Raw genomic sequence first — 23,441 nt, 5'->3', positions numbered from 1 at the left:
GTCACATTGCTTTATTTCGTAGTCTTGCCTTTTCCCCAACCAATGACTTGTCTTGTGAATAGAGGATTTTTAGTTAAGGATTTTACCTCTGTTTTCTCATGACCTTGCAGAAATGAATAAATCTCATTATAGTTTATTTGCATCATAAAAACATTAGCTGTAAAGTTTTTTGTTTAAGAATATTTTAATATAAAATGAAAAATCAGTTTCTATACCCCTACCTTCATTTCAAGTCATAACATCAGAAGCATTCTTTTTTTTTTTTTTCCACGATTCCCTTTTAGAGTTTTTTTTTAAGAATTCATAATGGGTTAACATACACAGTATCATTTAACAACACCTCTATTATTAAATTATTCCCATTACTTGCCTTCTTAATTGATTGGGATTTTGTTTCCCAAAAATAATGTTGAGGTTTAGGTTGTAGCACTTGGGGCGGATGTCACAAGGTAGGTAGTAAATGTATTGGGTGCAGTATGAGTATTTTTTAAGTTAACACCATCTGGTGCCAGAGCCTCCTAACTGAATCCTGCACCTCTCAGATCTTCCAGATGCAGGCTCCAGAGTGGTCTATCTAAAACTGAACATCTGGCCATTCATTGGGTGCTTCTGCTTACAACTCCTCTGAAGCTCCCCATAATTTTTTGTCACCTAGGAAACTTGTTAAGGTACAGATGCCTGAAACTTAACCCCCAAGGTTCTGGTTGAGTTGTAGAGAATTCCCAGACTTTGCTTCTCTAAATATACCCTAACATTTCTGACATTTTGCAGTTTTTTTTTTTTTTTTTAAAATCTCCTCAGTGCTGACTGTTGGATCTGAGGTCTCGCGTGTGCTAAGTAAGACTTTACCACTGAGCCCCAGCCTCATCTTTTTTATTTTGAGAAAAAATCTTGCTGAGTTGCTCAGGCCAGCCTTGAATTTATAATATTCCTGCCTCGATCTCCTGAGTAACTGGGGTTATAAGTGTATGTCACATTGCCTGACCCATTTTTTTTCGTCTGAATTCCAAGGATCTGTATTTTTAAGCAGCCCCTTTCCAGTTTTGCAAGTGGCTCACATTCTCAGAAAAAACTACTATAATTTTCAAGTCCTGTGTGGATTGAGCGTCTTCGTAATTTGAGGCTCCTGTCTGACTCTTGAACTTTATTGCTTATCACTTCTTGTCTTGAACTTCGTATTCTAGCAATTTAAAATATTTTTAATCTCCAGGTTTATTTATTGATCATATTAAAATGGTTCAAAATGTAAAAGATACAGACTGTTTTATAATAAAAGGTCTTTTTCTTTTCACTCGTCATTCAGTTTTTGTCTCTAGAAATAACTTACTGATTTTTGTAATAAGTGATTTTGGTGAAGATGGCCTTGATTGTGTTTGTCACCTAATGATATGGAGTTTGCAAACAGAAGTGAAATTTTTCTGAACGTTTTTGTTTGCAAACAGAAGTATTTGTGAATATTGCAAACAGAAGTATTTGAGATATTGCTATATGCATATTTATTTAATGGTGTACATGACTTAACACTGAACTTGGTTTGAGCTGCTATTAAATATATACAGTGGCTATTTGTGTTCATATCTGTGTGAATCAAGCTGTAAGATAGAAACCTGAAACTGTTACTGAGTCAAAAGACACATACATATGAAATTTTAATAGGTATTGCCAGATTGTCTTCCTTAGAGATTATATCAATGTTTACTTTTGTTAGTGATATACTTGCTTTTTATGTCTAGTTTATCAAATTTTGAGGTCATTTCCAACCAGTAGATGAGGAATGATATTTCAGGGTGATTTAATTTCATCCCTCAATGTCTTTGCCTTTGTGCCCCTCCCTGCCTTGAGAGCTCATCTTACATCCTTTAGCCGGTTTTTGTCTTTCAAGGTCAGGCTTAGACCTTGCTGTCTCAGGAAACCTTGATAATCTTGCTATGTTCACACCTCTCTGCCTACCAAGGTTGGGCTAGAAGTTCTTCATTATATCATTAATCTGTGGTTATTTTCTTTTCTAGACTAAACTATTTGGGGACAGGAATTCCATTTAATTATCATCCTCTATACCCACTAAAAAAAGTGGTAAAACGTTTCTAATGTTAAGATGATGTTTTAAAGAGACTGAGGATCGCGGCCCTATTGCCAGGTGTCAGTCTTCTACACGTTAGATGATACAAACAAAAGGCTGGGATCGCCAGTGCAACACAGCTTTTTCTCCCCCTCCACTCCTCTCCCCCTTTCCATCTCTTCTTCCTTTTTTCTTCCAAGGGCACCCACCTGAGCTACACCCCTGCCCCTTTCTTTTTTTATTTTGAAACAGTGATTCACTGTCCTTAATTGCTCAGGTTGGACTCGAACTCACAGTCTTCCTGCTTCAGCATCCCAGGATGCTGGATTACAGGCATATGTTGTTATTTATGCCTGGGGCCAACATGGCTTCTTTGAATCAAAGCCACTGACCATTAGGCTTTAAAACCCTGCTATTCAGCCTTTATTGTGTATCTGCATTACCTAAAGGAATTTTTTTTTTTTTTTTGTCTTTTTTGTTTTTTATCGGTATCAGGGATCGAACTCACGACTGCCTGCTTGCAAGGCCTGCTTATGCCGCTGAGCTAAATCCCCAGCCCCACCTAAAGGAATTTTTAAAAAAATACAAATTTGTTTTCAGCCAGGAATTGTAAATGATTTAATTATTCACTGTGGTCACTTTTTCTGTATTTTTCATTATATGAAGCTATGAGTAAATAATAAATGTACTTACTAATACATATTAATGTCTTAACTAGTAAAGTGTAAGTTGACTTTATTTTTTTTTTTTTTGGTCTTTTTGCGAGAGGGTCTTGCTGTGCGATTCAGGCTGGTTTTGAACTTGCAACAATATTTTGGTATTATGATTGTTTGTGAGTGATCCATGGGAGAACAGAAAAGGCAGAGAGTAATTGGGGAAGGATTTGAATAAAGGAGGAAAAAGGAATTGGTTTTTTTCAACTTTAAATAGCTTTTTAAATCTCTTCATGTTTAGATTTTCATTATGAAGTGTTTCAAAACTATAGAAAAGGTTCAGAAAGTAACAGGGTACTTTTGTGTTCAACACCTGACTGAGCATATCCTAATATTTTTTTCCATACTTGCTTCAGATTTTTTCTTAAAAAATGCTAGTTATAACTAATATCTTATCCATCGAACTTTTTCTGCTCCCTGGCTCCCCAGAAGTAACCTTTACTGTCCTGAAGTTGTCATGTATATAATTTCTTGCGTGTGATATTGCATTTATTAATTAAATTATGTCCACAAATAGTTATAAAAGTATTTTATATGTTAAAAAGATATATCAATGCCATTTTTAAATTGAATTTTTTAGCGTATGTACCCATTCTTTAGAAATTTGCTTTTATTTGCTGTAGGTTTTGAAATTTACCTTTGTTGATACCTAATAATTCATTTAAAATGTGTAATTTTCCATTGTTTGGACAATTAGATTGTTATAATGCTATAATTAGAAGTATAAATAATTTTTCTAAGCATTCAATGAGTATTTGAATCTCTGCATTCTAATCAGCGCTTCATAGATTTTTACCTTTTTACTATTACTAGAGTGAAATGGTAAGATGCATAAAATTAATCTTAGTTAACAAAAACTCAAACCTTGTGATCTACAGTCAAAAATATTTTGCTTTGTTACTTAGGAGTTCCACAAGGAATGTAAACATTATGTACTGAAGATGTGTATGAATAAAAAAAGATAATAGGAAACAATTTAGCTTTGTTACATATTTTATTTTCTGTTTAGCAGACAATCTGTAACCAACCTGTAAAACATTATAAGGGCAATTAGAAAATCACTGCTTAGGAGAAAGTATATTGAAACCAAACAAGTACAAGTACTCTGGACATGATACGAAGGTGTCAGCTGTCATGCCAAGGAACTAGCTTTCTCCCAGTTGTCTTCAGACTTCTTCAGCAGTAGAATAAAATCCTTGTTCAGTCTCTTTATCCCCACAGGAGCAGGGTATGAATGTCAGTTTGTTTTTGAGACATCAGCATTTTGGAAGTGTAAAACTAGGTTTCTGGTGGTGGTGATTAGACTGAGGGTGATAGACAAAACATGTAAAGAAGGAACTAGTTGAGAAAATCTGGAGGCAAACTTTTGCATTAATGCACATAGGAGTGGATATGGCCCAGAACTTAACTGTGACTGTATAAACACATGACAAGATTTGCAGAAACAGTGTGTGGGTATAGTTACTTGACATCAACCACTGGCTGACTAAAGGTTGAGTGTGAGGGAAGAATTAAAGGTGGTAGCAGGGTTTATTCTGTTGACTGTTGCCTATACAAATGATGCATACATGGCAAGCAACGGAACAGATCTGAAAAGGAATACAAGTGGAGCTTAAATCTTTTTGGAGAGAACTTCTTGAGCTACCTGGCGTAGGCCTTAAAGTAGGCCATTGAAAATTTGAGCCTGTGGCTCAAGAGAGAGGCTTAGGCTGGCAGGATGGATTTCAGAGTTGCTAGCTCATACTTGCTAGGTCAAATTGTCCAGTTGGATAGATAATTCAGGGAAAAAGAAGTGAGGACAGATAAGAAAGCCAAAGATGGAATGCTGAGCAATACCCACATTCAAGGGAGGAAATAATTAACAGAAGCAATACTGAAGCTGAAAACAATGGGGAAAGTGAAAGTAAGAACATGAGGGAAAGAGTAACTGAACTAGAAATGATCCAAGATGGGTAGAAAATATCTGAAGAGAATTTTGGAGGTCAGTGCATTAGACCTGATCGTGATAGGAGAGCATTTAACTTTCTAGGTGCTATTTTGGTGGTGTTAGCCTTTTAAACACAATTATGAATAACAATTTTTTATATATATATATGTGTACTGGCGGTTGAATTTAGGACCTGGTACATGCTAGGTACGTGTGTCATTTTGCAGAGATATACTTGTCAGCCCTTTTAAAAAATTCTGTTTTGAGCTGTGTGGTGCCACATGCCGATAATCTCAGCAGTTGGGAGAAGGGGTAGGAAAATTGTTCCGAGTTCCAGGCCAGCCTGGACTATATAACGAGCCCCTATCTCAAAAAACAAAAATGTAGTTTGAGACAGGATCTCGCTAAATTGCCCAGACTAGCCTTAAATTTAAAATCTTCCCACCTCACCTTCCTAAAGTAGCTGGGATTGTAGGCATGTACCACTAAGCCTAGTGAGTGTGTATTCTTGGGAGGCTGCTTGAATTATGCATAGTGAGTTTACCTACAAACGTGCCACTGTATCAAATCTTGTGTATTTCTTATGTGTTAAATTTTAAAAGATGTAGCTCCTATTCTTAATGCAGTTTTATGGAAATTGATTAGAATGCAAAGTAGTACTTGATTGGTAATTATTTATAGTTGTAAGAAATTCAGTTTGTGTTAAGTAAAAATGTCAGTGATAATTTAATAAAAGTGTTTTAGACCATGTAGAAAATAACTTAACCGACTGGTGATTTAGCTCAGTAGCATGAGTTGCCTGCCTGGCAAGCGCTAGATCATGAGTTCAATACCCAGTACCAAAAAAAAAAAAAAAAAAAAAAAAAACCCTTAACCATTATATTTCACCGTAAAGAGTACTGAATTTGTCCCCTCAGAGCCTTCCTTTCTTTCATAGAGTTCTGTTTTAACATCAGAGCTATTTGAGAAGAAGAGATGTTGGCTTTCTTGCTTATACTGAAATGTGTCTGTCTGGATTTTAATATTCACCTGCTTTTTCTAAATGTTTGGTTGAATAAGCTTTTTATTTTTTAATGGATAGAAGAATTAACAGAAATTTTGGAAAAAATATTAAAAGATAATACTTAACATGGAACATTGCAGAATTGATAATGGATTCTGTATTTCTTTAATTTCTCTAAGGTCTTAATGGTGAAATATTTTAGAAAGATTCCTGTGTTCTTGTTTTCGTTTGATTAAGGAATGTTTTTCAAACGTTTGAAGTCATATTCTCTTCATATAGGGATATAGGGATCATATTCTCTTCACAGGGATATAGCTACAAATTCTTACTGGCTGTTGCATATTATACAAATATAAGAGTTGAACAGTGATTTAAAACTTTTTGATTTATTTTGTTTAAATGATTTTCTTAAATTTTTAATTTTTTATATGCCTGGTTTAGCTAACCCTTGTTAAAAAAAGTCCAGTTACCCACCAGCTACAGCTTTAAATAAAATGTGTAAAGCTACAGCTTTAAATAAAATATCAAGACTTGTATTCTTTAAATGCAGATTGAACATGAATCATTACAGAATTAGTTAAAATCAGAAATTTGAGTGGGACTAAGAATTTATGAAATGACATTTCTGCCCCAATGCTAAGTATTCTGATGCTAAATGAACTTTAGACTTGGAATTTTAGGAATTTTTGTATTGCTAGCAATTAAAAGGAACTTAAGGTTTTGGGTTTTTTTTAAAAGGACATTTTTTTCCCCCCGCAGATCCATACCCCTTCATCATCTCAAATCGAAGCTCTCTAACACTCTATAGACAGCAGTAGCTGAGTGTCTTAATTTTCTGGAGCCTGACAAGGACAAAATGTGAAAGTTTCTAAATCACTGAATAGTATTTATAAGATTTATGCAGTAAAGTTTGTGTCCATTATTCCTTGGTACATGTGTCAAGGTACATTTCTTGGTATATGTTTCATCAAAAATTAAAACAGAAGGTCAAAAAATTTGGACTGGGAATTGAAGTCCAAGAACCAGCTATCCTTAAGTTTTCTTCATAGTAAGCCAGAAACAGTAAATTTGATGAAACTGTAAGGAACTTATTGGGCATTTGAATTAGTTCTCATTGTCCGTGGCAGTTTTCAGTGCCTTATGTAATACATGTGATTGAGCTCAACTATTACTTAAATGAACATAATAGGTAGTCAGACAGTTTGATGAATACACTGAGGTTTTTAGAGCTCAGTTTCTAGCTTGTAAAGCATGTTAAAATGGGATCATGAGAAGTGTTTACTGTAGCAAAATACTACTACTACAGTTAATCTGCTGCTGTCCTATTCAGATCAGGTAAAGATGGCCTGTGTGGCTATTTTCAGGTAACTGAGTTATTTTCTCCAGCATCTGCTATTGCAGTAATTGTTGCTTTTAAGAAACATGTATCCCTAGTACCCAACCAAGACAAAAAATGGAAAAATGCAAGAATGAATTAGCCCAACAAATCCTTTTCCACTTCCTTGGTCCATGGGGACAGTGGTGAAAAAGATAAGAGCACTGCTTTCCTGGTACTTATATATAGTAAGGGAGAGAAATTGATTTAAAAAAAAAATCCAGGACACTTTTAAGTGTAGTAAATGCTGTGTAAGAAACTAATAGGTTTGGGCATGAACTAGCAGTAGTGGCTGTTGCAGCTTCAAGGGCAGTACCAGCAGTGATGGCAGTACAGTCAGCAGGCTGCCCTCATGGTCTTTAGGTAGAGAACAGTCAGAGCTGAGCTGAGGGACGGAGAACACGCCAAGTAAAAAGAAAGAAGTTGGTGAGAGGGATCTGGAAAGTGAGATAGGAGAAGGTTTTGGAGAGAGTGTAGGGAGCCCATAATTTGTCACAAGTATGTTAAACTGAGAGCCATGCTGTGGGTCTTTGTGTAGGCTTTGGGGCTCAACAGTGGAAATGGGGAGTCTTGATTAGACCATGGGTAGCGTGGGACCATGGAAAGGAGAAAAGTACATGGATAAGACCTAGGATTTAGTAATTGGATGTGGGATTAATAAGGCATACAGTGTGACTAGTTTCTTGGCTAGAGAAGCTTTAGGAAAATAAAGGGTTTGATGTTCACATTAATTTAGGATATTTGTTAGACATCCAGAAGATGTCAAATAGGCAGTTGAGTAAATTCATGCGACCACTTAAAGAGTTAGCAGTTGAGAATTGTCATATAGATTTCTTTTTAAAATGTTGAAAGTAAAAGTTGCAGAGAAAAAGTCAAGAAGAAAGGGATTTTGGTCTGTATTCATTGAGAGATATTTAGTGTAGTTTGACTCTATAGTTGAGTATTGAATAATAAACTGGATGCTACAGCTGTGTCCATCTATACTCTGAAAGTCTGTTTTTCAAAACTGATTTGCGTTGATTTGTTGATCAAAGTAAATGGATAGTGTTTTTTAGTTATTATATTGCTCACTACTTTAAAAAATTCTTGACATTGTTTTGCTCTAATTATGAAGCTTATAAATAAGTACTAATTTGTTACATAAGATGTCTGATCTATGAGTTAACATCTATGTGTTAATTTTCACATTAACCAGATGTTTCCTTAGCTTCTCTTTTGAGGAATACACATTTCTGTTCAGAATGGGCACAAAATTATTTAAAACTTTATAACACGATATTCATAGACAAAAGCTGATTAGGTACTAAAATACTAACATTGATTATCTTAGCATGAGATTCATTTGATTTTTGTTTTTCTTTATAATCTTTCATGTTAATATTTTATAGCATTTAAAGTAAAATACACATTACAATTTAAAAGTTAGTTTTCTTTGTAATTCAATGCATAATGATTTAAAATAAAAACATTTATATTGGACAAGATCTTAAACATTGATTCTGTATCCTAAAGAGGAAAGGTATAAAACAATTTGGAAAAGGAAAGATGATTACATGCTTCTTAATTCTACTAGCATTCACTCCAGTGGAGAAAGGTTTCCTACTTGCTGGCTAAATGAATGCTCACTGAGGATATTTCTGAACTTCTTCCTCAATATTTTACTTTATGGCTTACTTATAAGACATATACTTTAAAAGGCAATAGCAATGTAGCAATGAGATAGTTATAACGTGTTAACTCCAATCAGGCAGTAAAGTTAATTCTTGAAGGATGTATGTCTCATGTCTAAAAATTATGCCATTGAAGCTAACCAATTCTTTGTTTACCTTTTATAGGGTAAATTCCAAATAGAGCTCATAACTCTGAACACAAGAAAGCACCAAAAGCAAGTGGAATAAAGGTCATCTAATTGCCTCTAAAAATAGTAGTTTGTGTTTGGTCAGCAGATGGGCATATCTGATATGTTGAAAAATCATTTTAAAAAGCTAAGTAATAAAACATGCAGATTTTGAAATCATGCAATATTAAATCCAAAGTATAGTTTTCTGAACTTAGAATCTAGTTCATTATGAACTTGTAGGTTTCTCAGGTAGTCATTAAAATATACTTTCAAAAAATCTATTTTTATAGGGATTTTAAAATTATGAAAACATACATAATATGTGTAAAACAACATTTCTTTTATTTTGATATAGCTTGCATTAAAAGGCTCTAGCTACAGTGGATTACTTGAACGACATCATATTCACACCAAAAATGTACAGCATATTGTAGATAGCTTACGGTAAGTCTATGGAATTGGGTCTTGGATGGGATTTTATATTCAGAACTTTGTTTTTAAAATTTGTACCAGCAGCCGGGCGTGGTGGATCATGCCTGTAATCCCAGCACTTGGGAGGCAGGAGGATCGTTGCGAGTTCGAGACCAGCCTGGGCTACAAAGTGAGCTCAAGGCCAGCCTGAACTGCATGGCACGAGACCCTGTCTCAAAAAAGACAAAAAAAAATTTGTACCAGCAACAGTTTTTTAGATTTTAGTAAACACTGTCATTATTAAATCAGTGTCAGAAAATTATGTTGAAGTAAATGGACCTGATTTTATAGCTTTCTAAGGAAATTTTTATTGCACTCTGGAAATTTCACAGGTATTTTCAGTTATTTGATCTACCGGAGAAGTACATTTTCTGTAGTTATTTCAGTACTCAGCTGTTTTCAACAGTATCGATAATGTTTTAATTTTTTAAAAGTACAACATAAGTGTTTTTAGTGTCTAAAATCATTATAGAAACTTATGTTAATTTGGGACTAAATGTAGTTATTGGATAAGTTTCTGTGTACAGGAGAAACCAGTATGAGAATATGCATGTTAAGATGTTCTGGTCACTGAGTGTCTGCCACTCAGTGAATATTTGTTGGATTTGAAATAACACTACTTGGCTTTGTAATAAATTGTGTCTCCAAGTGTTAATATTATGGACCATTTTGTTTTAATAAATTTTAGCATCAAAAGGAATAGAGAAAATGAAATTAAATTCTAACCAATCAGTATTGCTATTTGTTAGTGATTATAAGAGTATTTTTAAAGCTCATGGAAATTTGGGTAGTTATCAAATTTTAGTTTATTCATATGTTTTATAACCTATCATAGTTAATTGGCTATTGTGGTTAAATGAAAATACTCTACAAAACTACAGATTATTTATATGACATAAACATAATTTGTTTTATATCATCATTGTAACAATGTCTCAGAAAATATACCTTTATTATGTTACTATCAGTGGAAATTTTATATGACCTTTACTTTTAATCTTAGGAATGAGGGAATTGAGGTTCGACTAGTAAAGAGGAGAGAATATGATGAAGAGACTGTTCGATGGGCAGATGCTGTCATAGCTGCAGGAGGTAACTATTTTATAGAGATGAAGATATGACATGGAAATGCTCCTTAATACACATTATTTCTAGGTATACTGGGGTATAGCTATTTGGAAGACTTCCAAATCCTACCGGAAGACCACATTTTGGATTTTTGGGAATAGTTTTAAAGCATGTTTTATATCACAGTTCACATTTATAATGAATTTATATTCCTGTGAGATTTCATGTATATATTTCTATGTTTATATTTTAGGGGTGCTATTAACTTTAGCTTTAATTAAGAAGATTAGTTGTAATTGTATTTTGATTTAATTTTGGCATCCTTAAAAAAAACTGAATCAGACAGGGTATGGTGGCAAACTGCCATAATCCCAGCACTTAGGAGGCAGAGTCAGGAGGATTGCTGCAAGTTTGAGGCCAGGCTGGGCTACATAGTGAGACTCTGTCTCAGAAAACAAACGAAACAAAAAACAGAAGCAAAAAACTAAAGTTGATGGTTTAATGATACTAGATAAATTTTATATTCCTATTTATACTACTTTATTTCTTGAACATTGTTATTGTTAATGACTGTTTTCTAAAGCTTTTTATTATTGACAGTAGTTGTTGGAAAGATCTGAAGTTGGGCCCTGTTAAATATGTTCTCACTGAAGTAATAATTTATGAAATTTTTCTTAACAGAGGAAATTAAGGATTGCTATAAATATGTGACGTGATGGATTTGACTATTATGCACAATAAGATAAAATGTCCACATCAGAAACAATGAAAAACAAGAAAATTTATGAATTTGGACTGGTTATAGTGGAAGGAAAGTTTAAAGATTATAGAAGTAGTTCTCAGCTAGGAGGAATTAGTGTCATCTGATAGGTGTAGATCAAAGATGCTGCTGAACATTCCACAGTACACAGGACAGTCCCCTACAACAAAGAACTTTTCTGCCCCAGATGTCAGTCTAGCTATTGTTGAACTCTTGGATGATACAAAGGTATAGTGAAAAGAAAGGAGAGGTAGGCTGTAGCAGTCAGCAGGATAGTTTGAAACAAAAGTACTTATTTTCAAAGTGATGTCAAAAATTGTTTTGCAACATAAGTCTGGTTGTCTTGTGTTTATTACCCTTAGGTGATGGTACAATGCTTCTGGCAGCAAGTAAAGTCTTAGACAGACTTAAACCAGTTATAGGAGTAAACACTGATCCAGAACGGTAAGGAAGAACATGTTCTTTTTGTGTGTTTGGTTTGTAGGGTTTTTTTTTTTTATTTAATTTTTGGCATATTACACAAATGAGCATTTCTGCTTTGGTTTGATAGTACCTATGATAAATCTTAAAACTTTACTTTCTAAACTGTAGTCATATTAAGTATGCTCTGTAACTATAGGGATTTTATGATATTTCATGATATTTAAGTGGAAGGATTATTTATTGTTCCTTGCTACCATGAACAGGAGCACCACATCCCCAAAATTTTGGATGAAATTTAGGCATGTAGAATTAATCACCAGCTTTAATAGGGGTATATTTTATGTAGATGTTTTGAAGGAGAGAGTGCTAAATTTTAGCACAGACATAGGGCATGTCATTGGCATCGATGGTAGATAACTGTTACTGAATGAACCAGTCCTCATGATTATCTCCTGTGTAGTCTGGGAGGAGAATCTGGTAAATTAGACCTTAACTCTTGACTAGGGTGGTATTGGAGATCTTTTGCATTGCTGACGAAGAATGTGTTAATATCCTTCCTTATGTTGCTCACACATTCCGGGTTATTCCTGTATTGACTTCTTAAGGTAACTTCATTGACTTGATGAAAACAGTATCTAAACTGTTGTGCTTTTTTGTCTTTTTTGAGGCAGGGTCTCACTGTATAGTCCAGATTGGCCTTGAATTTGAGATATTCCTGCCTTAGCGCCCTGATACTGGGATTACAGGCATGTACCACCATGCCTAGCTATCCTTTTTTATTTTTTTTCTCTTTTCCAGCTTCACTGATATTAACCATTATTCTATTCCAGCCAGTCATGACCATGCCTAGACTTTATTATCATTTGGAATTTCCCCGTTTCTACAGTCCTAATTTAATTCTGACCACAGCCTCCTTCTTTAACAGCAGTCTTATTCCCATTGACTTTCGGGGCTCAGATCCCACCTGTTCATACCACTGACTTCTCCTTCACTTTACTTTCTTGACAGTTTCTTAAATATTTTATTCATTATCTTTTATATATGGGATCAATCTGTCATCCTTTCTATTCCTATGACAACATTAGAAAGATCTTCTAAAGGGAAATAACACAGGATGGAAACTTGGGCTTAATACATCTTATAAATGATGAAGAATGAACTTTCTGCCATATATTCTCATCTTCACATAGCAAATTATAGGGAAGCTTAGCTGTCTTGTAATTTGCAATTTGTTTTAATTTGTCTTCCACATTAAGCTATGAGTTTCTTGTAGTTTGTCCCATTTTACAGTAGAGTTAAGATGTCTCAGTTCTTTGCATTTAAGAATATCATAAATGACATTTAAAGGGGATTGTGGTTTAGTGAACTTTCACATAGATTGATTCTTCAGAAATTTTTTTTTTGTACCTGAAGTCAAACTCAGAACCTCATGCTTGCCAGACAGGCACTGTGCCACTGAGCTATATCCCTGGCCCCAAATTTTTATAATTGGTAGTTTTGTTATGCCTTTGGAGATAAGGAAACATACTAAAGTGGCTTACCCAAAGTTTTTTAGGTAAATAGTTTAAAGATAAGATTCAAACACCACTGTACTATTGGATAACTTTATGGGGTAATAAAATAGTAGCTATTTGCTGTTTTTAATTTCACCATAACATGGAAACAAGTATTGTGCATTAAAGCTAGATATAGACTATTGCTGTTTGGTCTTTTGTTCTTGAAGATACAATTTTTATTTTTATAATGATAATTCTAAAAATTATTTTTTATTCTACACTCCTTTTCTTCCCTTTATACTACCTAAAAATTTCTTTTAAATAAAGGTCTGAAGGTCACTTATGTCTGCCTGTTCGATATACACATTCCTTCCCAGAAGCCTTACAGAAGTTCTGTCGTGGTGAGTTCAGGTAGGAATTTCTTACTTTTGTTCTTACATATTTTAAAACCTATATACCATGAATAATGCTGTTAAAAATGGAACAAGTAAGGATTACTCCAGTTAGAACAATATCCCTAAATAGTGATACACTTGCTGAGTCACAGATACATCTGACTTAGCTTCTACTAGTCCAGTTGGAATTATTAGAGAAAACTTGTTAAGTGTTACTTGGTTATAAGTGCAAGTAGAGATGTTTCTTTTTCAGTGAGATAGAGGCCATACTTTTACTTTCTTTTATTTAAAATAAATTTAAAAAATGATGATGCAAATTTCAAAACAAAATAGTAGGAGTTTAACACTGGGTAATATATTGTGTATTGTTATCTTTAAAGTAGTTGTTCAGATAACAAGAGACAGACGAAAAAAATGATCAAATAATTGAACAATGAAAGCAAACTTCTTTTTTGAAGAATTTACAGAGATTAGTAGTATAGTTATCTATCTTGTATATATACACATATATATGGCTATACATATATCTGTATCTATATATATAAATATAATGATATATAATCTTTTCCTTCTTTCTTTTCTCCCTTCCCTATCTTTTCTCTTAACCTTGTTAGAAGTTCTTAGCAGTTTAAGATAGTTAAAGCCATGAAGGTTCAGATTCTGATACTTTATATAAGTTTTGTGCTTTGTGTATGTGTATGGGTACTGGCTAATGAGCTCAAGGCCTTCTCACTTATATCCCCAAACTTTTTGGTTTTTCTTTTCTTTTTTCTTTTTTCGGTACTGGGGATCAAATTCATGACCTAGGGCTTGCCAGGCAGGTGATTATGCTGCTGAGCTAAATCCTCAGCACCACCAGACTTTTAAAAACTTTTTTTAAAAAAAATTTTGAGACAGTGTCTCACTGAGTTGCCTAGGCTGGCTGAAATTTGTGATCCACTACCTCATCTTTCAGAGTGCTGGGATTATATGCGTGTACCACTATGCTTAGCTAAGATTTTGTATTTTTGTGTTCATCTTTTACCCGATCAATGGAGGACTGAATATTTAATGCAGCCATTTCTGTCCCGCATATTGTTTGTTAACCAGTGGTGACAGGATTTTTAAAATGTTCCTTTTACTTAATATGTTCAGTGGTCAGACTGTCACGAAAAGAGGTAGGTGGAGGGAGAAGCTGAGATAGGTTAGCCAGTTGTATGTGAGAGGACTAAGTTTGAACTACTTTTTATAGTTGAAGAAGTTTCTTCTCCAAATATTTATAAAATAGTATTAAATTTTTAAAAATTTGTTTTTAAGTGCTACATAGTATATGTTTGTGGTATATAGTGTTACATTTCAAAACATGTATACAATGATCAGGTCAGGGTAATTGGTATATTTATTGCTCCAGGCATTTAGCATTTCTTAATATTGGGAAGATTCAAAATCCTATTAGCTATTTTGAAATCCCAGTTGTTGTCAGCTATAGGTATTCTGCTGTGTTGTAGAGCATATGAAATTACTTCTCCCAAAAATAAAATTACTTTCTCCTCAAAAATAATTTACTTCTCTAGAATCACTTTATTATCAGCAATTCTAATGTCGTATGATATCAGAAGTCTGGTACCTCTAGAAGTAACTAATTCATAACTATATTCCAAAGGGAATATAGTTTTGTATATTATCAAGCTGAATCTGGCCCACTGGTTTTGAAGGAGCATTATTGGTTTTGAAATCAGTTAAGCATAATTTCTTTTTACTTTTATCAGAATATTGTTTAAATCTTTAAGTGTAATAAAGGTGTCATATTGGTTTTAAATCTCTTTTATTAAATCCATCATTGTAAAATTTGGGGGTATTTTATCCAACCCAACCACTTTAACATGATATTTTATTTTTAGAATACTTTGTTTATATGTTTTCTTGCTTTGTAAAATACAAGGTTATAGCAAGCTCAGTATCTTAGACTTAATAGTCTTGATTTAAAAAAAAGTTTGACTTTAATTCAAGTCACTTGGAAGATTTTTACAGACACTTTAAGATAGTTTCACTATAATTGATCAAAGAAATATCCATATTTCTCACTGAAAGGGAAACTAAGGTGTTTCATTGTTTCATATAAAATTTATTCATGGAACTCCCAGTTTTTTAATATATATTTTTTAATTTGGTGAAATTATTGTAATGTTGATCCTTAGTGTGCATTGTGTTTTAACTTTCTTTTCCTTTTTTCCAAGATGGTTATGGAGGCAGCGAATCAGGTTGTATCTTGAAGGGACTGGCATCAACCCCATTCCTGTGGACCTTCATGAACAGCAGCTAAGTTTGAATCAGCATAGCAGAGCCTTCAACATTGAGAGAGTTGGTGATGAAAGTAGGTGGACTGGCAATTAGAGTTGGTTTTGGGGGTGGAACTTCTAGTTCTTTTGACCTCTTAATTTTTTGAGGTAATAATATTTACTGGTAGTAAAATTTTAGTGCTGCTAACAATACTTAACAATGGACAATAAATTACTTTGTTGTAAAATTTATTATGATTGAAATCCAAAATAAATATAAAGTATGTCTAGGAGAGCTCTTTTTCTAAGGCGGGTTTGAAAACTTGATTAAAGAGGATCATAAAATTAACTGATAGGATAGTTGATGGCTAAGAAAGATTTCTGGCCTTAATCTTTGAAATGTCAAAAATAAAACAAAACAAATACAAATATGTAGAGATAAAATGAGATATATAGAAACAATTATGGCAAGCCATAGTCTCACATACCTGTGATTCTAACTACCTGGGCTTAGTTTTCTAGGTTGGCCTTAAATTTGTGATCCACTTTCCTCAGCTTCCCAAGTAATTGGGATGACAGGTGTGCACACCATGCCTAGTTATAAATGAAATTGTCTGTTTCATATAGTGTAACCTGTCTGTATTTAGTTTATATTTGTGTACAAATTACTGAAATTCACTTTTTATTACCAGTATAAGTCCAGAAAGGTACAGTGGGGTTTATGTATTTATTTTCCTTCTTTTTTAAAAAAGTTTTAGTCATGTAATTGGTAATTTTTTAACAAATTTTTCTTTTTTACTTTATTGGTACATTTTAGATGTACATAGTGGTAAAATTCATAATAGAGATTTGAACCTGTACAGGGTATATATTGCTGTTTTTTCTTATTCCCCTTTTGTGTTGGCTCCTCTTCACTTCTTTATAGACAGAAGCTTTGTTTCCATTTTTCCCTTCCATTTTGTCTTGTTCCCTTTCCACCCTACTTCTATTCCCTTTCTCATTTGAACACTGTCTTCCCACTCCCTGTATCTGTTATACATTTTGATTCTTATTTACACTTTCAGTTTCTCATACCAGAGAAACTATGTGATGTTAACATGTCTGTGTCTGATTTGTTTCACTTAAGACTATAGTCTTAGGTGCATCCATTTAGCTAGAGATGTCTCAAGCTTATCTTCCTTATGGCAAAATAGTATTCCATTGTATAAAACACCACATCTTTATATATTCTTGTTTCGATGGGCATCTGGGCTGTTTCCAATATTTTGCTATTGCAAACTGTGCCACTATAAACATGGGTGCACATATATTGCTGTGGTGTGATACTTTTAATTCTTTCAGGAAAATACCAACAAGGGGAATAGCTAGGTCAAATGGAACCTGTGGTCATAGTTTTTTGAGGAATCTCTGCCCTGATGTCCACAGTGATTGTACCAGTCTACATTCCCACCAACAGTGGGGAAGGATTCTTTTTTTCCTCCTGCCTCATTAGCATTTGTTATTGGTTGATTTCTTGATAATAGCTATTCTTTCAGGGGTGAGATGAAATCTCAGTGTTTGAATTTGCATCTTTCAAATGATCAGTGATGTTGAACATCTTTTTATATATTTGCCATTTCTACCTCTTTATCTGAGAAGTATCTAATCACTTCAGATGTTCATTTTTGGATTGGGTCTCTTTCACAGTAGCCTCCAAAAAAATGAAATACCTTGGAAACTATCTAAAGAGGGAAATAAAAGACTACACTGATAGCTAACATACTCTGAAAAGGGAGATCAAATAGGATATCAGAAAATGGGGAAAGATACCCTTGTTCTTAGGTAAGAAGGACAACATAGTGAAAATGTCATATTTCTAAAATTGTTACACAGATAGAAAGCAATCCCAATCAGAGTTCCAATAGCATAAAGTAGGGAAAATCAGTCCTAAAATTCATTTGGAACCAGAAGAGACACAGAAGAGCACAAGCAATCCTGAGCAATGAAGGCAAGGCAGCAGACGTCACAGCCTCTGACTTGAAATAATACTACAAAGCTGCTGGCCAAAAAAAAAAGAGAGGGAGACCAAAGGATTAATGTGACATGCTAAGCCGTTTTATCTTTGACAAAGGAGCCAAACACCTTCACTGGAAGAAAGATAGCCTCTTTAACAAAAGATGCTAGAAAAACTGGCTTTCCACATGCTGGAGATTAAAACGATACCCACATCTTTCATCATGTACTAAACTAAAATCAAATGGATCAAAGATAGAAATATATTAAAATAATATTAAAATGGAAATAGTAAATCTGCTGGAGGATAGAATAATGCTCTTGATGATGTTGGTGTGGGAAAAATCTTTATGAATAAAACCTTGGTCATACAGTAGTTACTACACAAAATCAACTAGAATCTCATTAAGAAACTTTTGCACAGCTAGAGAAACCACCAACAGAGTGAAGAGACAACCTACACTGTGGGAAAAATGTGTTGCTAGCTATTCCTCAGAGAAGGGACTAATGTCTAGACTATAAAGAACTCAAAATAACTCATAACTTTATTATTTGCAAACTAGTCATATTAATTTGGGCAGGTGAATTGGTTTCATTAAGAGTACCAAGTATATTAGTGACAATGCAACTTTAAGTGTCTTTCTTGCTCATCTCACTATCCAGGGGGTGTCCAGGTAGCCCAGCCTTCTTCCAAATAGTGGCTCTGGCCATATTCTAAGGCCTCTGAGTGTTCTACTGGATCTTCAGTATCTTGTGGGGAGAATAATACAGAGAACATGGAAGATACTAAGTTTTAGGAGCCAGGCTTTTTTCATTACTTTTGCCCACATTCCATTGGCCATTACCAGTCACTTGATTCTACCTAATGTAAGTAGACCCAGAAATACTCTTGAAATATTAGGATGTGGGAAAATTATACAGGGTAGTAGTTTCTGTGATTAGTTTAACAAATCTATATTTAAAATACAAATTGTAAGTTTGTAATACATTCTTTTAGAATGTCTCATTGAAACAAGTTATTGAATAGTTTTGTGATTGGTAGAGTTTGATAGTTAATTAGCATTAAAATATAAACAGGATTAAGATGACGAATGATATTTGAAGCTATTTTACTCAATAAAGGTTTTGGGATGAAATTTCATAAACATGCATAATAAAAATATATGCAAAAAATTTGGGGAAGTGAGAATTGTGTAGAAAGTCAAGACAATATAAAGGAGAAATATATGGCTACAGTTTGGTGAGTTCATATTTATTAGTAATATTTAGTACCACAGTTCAACATTTGTAAGAAAATCTGGAGATCTGAAACAAATTCTATTAGTAATTATTTTTAAGGAGAAGTAATTTAAACAATAAGTATTGCTTTTTACATTTGTAAAACTGTCAGACCTGAGAATGTGAATATATCTAATAGCAACTTAAGACAGTTTCAAAAGATAGCCTGTTGTAAATGCAATTAAATTTGATAAGCACAGAACACAAGATCTTTTTGTTAGCTTTTTGTGTCAAGTTGTTTTCTGTATTATGAGACTGAACTGATAATTTAGGCAAAGGTACAAAGACCCTTGATATTATAATAAAAACTTTTTGAATGTGAAATAGTTGGGTTCTCATTAGGCAGTTAGGATCCAAATGAAATGAGGTAAGTGTAATGAATATTCATTTTAATAAACGTGAAAAGAAGACTACAATAATCAGGCTTGCAACTCAGAGGAGAATATATCAGTGGTAGTGTTGGTGACTGGTGGTTTTTTAGTGTATTTACTATCTAATATGTATAAAGTCTTTATTGATGTGTAACAAATTTTCCCAAAATTTAGCATCTTAAACATAAGTGTTTATAATCTTCCATAGATTGTGAAGGTCAGGAATGCAGGAGCCTCTTAACTTGTTAGTTCTGATGTAGGAACTCTCATGAGGTGAGGTCAAGCTGTCAGTCAGGATGGCAGTAGTATTTGCAGATGTGACTGGGGCTGGAGGATCTACTTCTTCTGCTGTTGGCTGGAGGCCCCAGTTTTTCTCCAAGCTGACCTTGCCAAAAGGCCATGTCTTTATGCATATTTTTCCTCACAGCAAGTGAGTTGAGAAAAAAAGAGGGACATGATGGAAGCCACACTGTCTTTTCTAATTTAATCTCAGAAGTGCAGTATGATACCACTTCTGGCATATTTTATTGGTCACAAAGGACAATACTTGTATGTTGTGGGAGAGTGTCTATTCACAAGGGCGAGTGCCATGAGGCAGGAATTACTGGTGCTGTCTTGGAAGCTGCCTACAATTGGGATGAACTCTTAAACATTGACTTAGGAGAAGTTTTGGAGGGAACAGAAAAAGTGGCGTTGTCCCATGGTGTTTGCCTGGTGGGAGACTGAGGGCAATAAATCTGCTATCATTGATGAAAAGATGGCATTTCTATTGGAAGCTGATAACAGACAAAAAGTAAAGGAGACTTTAGGAAGATGACAATCACATTTTTATTCCAAAAGGCATCAGGAGTCCTTTAGATAGTTTTCTGTGATGGAGTGATGCTTAAATAATCATATAAAATTAGTTAAACTGTGCACACAGTCTTCTAGGTTGAAAGAAGAAAAAACAATATAATTAGGAGATGTGAAGGGAGATGGGATAGTATTTCTCCAGTGCTGCTGGTGCTAAAAATACTATTGAGGTTTTCTATTGGAAAATAATAACAGAAACAAAACAATGATTGCTTAACGTATCTATATTGTAATCTGCTGCTTAAATCTAAGATGGTGCTTCTTTGGAAGTACTTAGTCTACCTCTAAGTCTTTCAAGGTAAAAGTGTGACAGGAATCTTACAAATTGGATAAATATGTTCTATCACTTTTTTTGTTTTATCACTCCTAAAAATTGTTTCAATAGAATTAAGGGTTATTTTAGAGAAATGCTTCATTTGTGGGTATAATTAGATGTCATTAAGGTTTATATTTTGAATGCTTTAAGAAATATTTAATTTATATGTGAATTAATTACAGAACATGATTCTATTTAAATTATAAAAGTTTAAATGTTTTGAAATTTTTCTGTGTAACATTTCTAAAATTTAAGAAGCTGTTTTGAATTTTTCTTCATTACTTCAGGCTCTGAGGTTTCAGGACCCCAGCTTCTGCCAGTGAGAGCACTAAATGAAGTCTTCATTGGGGAGAGTCTGTCATCCAGGTACTTTTAAACTGTGACCTTAAGTGTGGAATCTAATGTAGGACTTTTTTTGGTATTTATTTAATTTCTACATCTTGGCTAAGATTTTTAAATAATTCATACTATATAAGTAACTATTTAAAGAAAAATTTTCAAAACATCATATCCATTAATACATATTCAGGGAAAATAACATTCTGTGACCAAAAAAGTTGATGAAAACCTACATTAAACTGAATTACTCAGGTTTCCTTGCTGCATCACTTTTTAGGATCTTTAATCTACTATGTAGATGCTTTGTAAATGCTTAGCATATGATGCACTAGACATGTATTCGCAATTGATACAAAACTTTTAAAGACAATCCTTAAAATTCCTCCACTAGAGCCAAGTGTCATGGTGTGCACCTATAGTCCCTGCTACGTAGGAGGCTGAGGCAGAAGGATCACTTGATCCCAGGAATGCAAGACCAGCCTGGGAAATACAGTAAGACCTTGGGTCAACAATAAATAAAATAAAAAGTAAAAATAAACAAAAAATAAAATTTCTCCAGTAACTGTCTTAGTATCCTTCAAATTGATTTGTTTGTTTGCTTGTTTTTATTCAGGTCCATTCAAGAATCATTCATTTCATTTGACCATTGAGCTTTTATGGCTCTTTAAAATGAAGAATAATGCTTCATCCTGTTATTCCTTTATCATTTATGATACCAATATTTCTTAGTAGTCTAAACCATTTATTTTATTTTAGATTTGTATGACTTTTTTCACTGCCTTATAAGTTTAGGTTTTTTTTTTCTTCTTCTTCTCTTTTCTTGAGAGAGGGTTTTACTGCATAGCGCAGGCTGGCCTCAAACTTAAAATTCTCCTACTTCAATTTTTCAGGCATTGGGATTTAAGATGTGTCCCACCATGCCTGACTCAGACTGGCTAATTTAATTTCTATGAGAATGCTGCATAATGTGTGGTGATGTACCCTTTTTAGTGTAACACATCAGAAGGCAAGTGTTTTGAGTATTGACAGTCTGAGACTGTAACAATTACTAGCAAAAATTATTTACTATAGTTCCTTATTAGGAGTATGAAATTGTAGTATGCACTTCATTACTGTTCAAATCTATTTGTTCAATTTAAATATAATTTAGGTTTAAATTGTTGGTCAAAAAAATTTTTTAAGAAAGCTTTATGTGAGACATACTTAGCAGCTTAAAATAACTCCAATCCTAACCAATTTTAGTGTTTAAAGTTTATTTTTAAAGAATAAAACATTTAAAGAAATTTTAAAATATGGTAAAATGTAAAATTGATTTTAACATAGTAAGAGTTTTGTTATCTAGTTTTTTGTGACATCAACTTTGAAGCAATATGAAGATGAAATAATAGGTACTGCTATGTGACAGAAGAGCGAAGACATAACTCTGATTAGTGGTATAATCTAGTCATTATTGTATTACCAAAAACATAAGATAGAGAACAAATACTTTAAATGAGATTAGAGAAAACCCATTAAGTTGAATGGATGACTAAAAGAAAAATGTTTTTGTGAGTTTATGCTCCCCCTGACAAGCCAATTAAGGGCTTATGTTCTGTTTCTGTATTTTAAATATGTAGTTAACTGCTATGAGAGCTTCTACTAGCAATGCTTTATACTTTGTACTTACTAAAAAATAACTTCTAAAAGAAGGAAAACTGGAATTAGCTGATATACTTGGGGGATCAGTGAAGTCCCACAGGGTGGTGTCTGATACTGCTGCTTTTTGTGCTTTTGATGCCTCACCTGTATCTTTATTAAAGTAAGGGCAGCACTGGGTGGGCTTCCAGTACTGCTGAACACATTGTAACTATTGAATGTAGCAGAATTTATTTTTAAAGATTCTGTGATGATTAGGCAGAAAAAATAAAAATTTGTCCGCTTTGTGTCATTTTTTGTATCATATAATGTTATTTAACGTTTATAGCATTCCAATGAAAAAGATTTTAGTGAAAAAATTGACATTTGGAAATTTCAAACAACCTGCAAGGTCATATAATTAACATTAAAACTACTATATGAGCCCATTATTTATGATTTCATACTCTGTTGAGGCTTTATTATATTCCTTAAATTTAAGTGCATTGCTTGGAAAATATGAAGTGCAGCAATATTATTCCTGCCTCATTTATAATGTTCTTGGATTTAAGAACATTTTAAAAGCCCAATTTTTTTTTCTTTTCCCCTATTTGTTCTACTAGAATGTCTTATTCTTGGGCTGTAGCAGTGGACAGTTTAAGAAGAAGTATACCCACTCTAAAGGGACTGTGAGTTTTATTGCTGCCTCAAAAAAATAATCTCCCCCAAACAAAAATTCTGTGAATTAACTAATCTCAATAAACCTGCATGTGAGATTGACACTAAATTTGTTCATTGGTTTAGACTCAACAGCTCTTTCCTGATTATGCTTTTCTTTTTCTCCACTTCTGCTTTTCTTCCACTCTTTCTCATTTACTTCTAATCCTTTGG

At 33.6% G+C, this 23,441-nt stretch overlaps 2 protein-coding genes across 5 annotated transcripts in view; one reads left to right on the top strand and one right to left on the bottom strand.

Annotated features, from left to right (window-relative positions):
• Nadk2 (NAD kinase 2, mitochondrial) overlaps window positions 1-23,441 on the top strand; it is a 41,089-nt gene that overhangs the window by 3,324 nt on the left and 14,324 nt on the right. For 2 of the 4 annotated variants that reach the window (XM_003470218.5, XM_063258075.1), the window contains exons 2-8: window positions 9,273-9,361; window positions 10,392-10,480; window positions 11,579-11,660; window positions 13,463-13,546; window positions 15,747-15,883; window positions 20,885-20,963; window positions 23,174-23,239. In XM_003470218.5, coding sequence (XP_003470266.2) covers window positions 9,273-9,361; window positions 10,392-10,480; window positions 11,579-11,660; window positions 13,463-13,546; window positions 15,747-15,883; window positions 20,885-20,963; window positions 23,174-23,239 — 626 coding nt within the window. The remainder of the gene's footprint in view (window positions 1-9,272; window positions 9,362-10,391; window positions 10,481-11,578; window positions 11,661-13,462; window positions 13,547-15,746; window positions 15,884-20,884; window positions 20,964-23,173; window positions 23,240-23,441) is intronic. The other 2 variants (XM_063258077.1, XM_063258076.1) reach the window with 1 other exon arrangement.
• The window catches only part of Skp2 (S-phase kinase associated protein 2), a 49,407-nt gene continuing 46,205 nt past the window's right edge, over window positions 20,240-23,441 (bottom strand). The window contains exon 11 of the transcript XR_010050437.1: window positions 20,240-20,443. The gene's annotated coding sequence lies outside the window, so the exon portion shown is untranslated. The remainder of the gene's footprint in view (window positions 20,444-23,441) is intronic.

The sequence above is a fragment of the Cavia porcellus genome, unplaced genomic scaffold (genome assembly GCF_034190915.1).
Source record: "Cavia porcellus strain 051 isolate PalLab524CR breed Dunkin Hartley unplaced genomic scaffold, mCavPor4.1 scaffold_11, whole genome shotgun sequence".
In the NCBI taxonomy this organism is placed as follows: Eukaryota; Metazoa; Chordata; class Mammalia; order Rodentia; family Caviidae; genus Cavia; species Cavia porcellus.
Note: the sequence above shows the minus strand (reverse complement) of the source record. Positions and strands in the feature narration are given on the sequence as shown.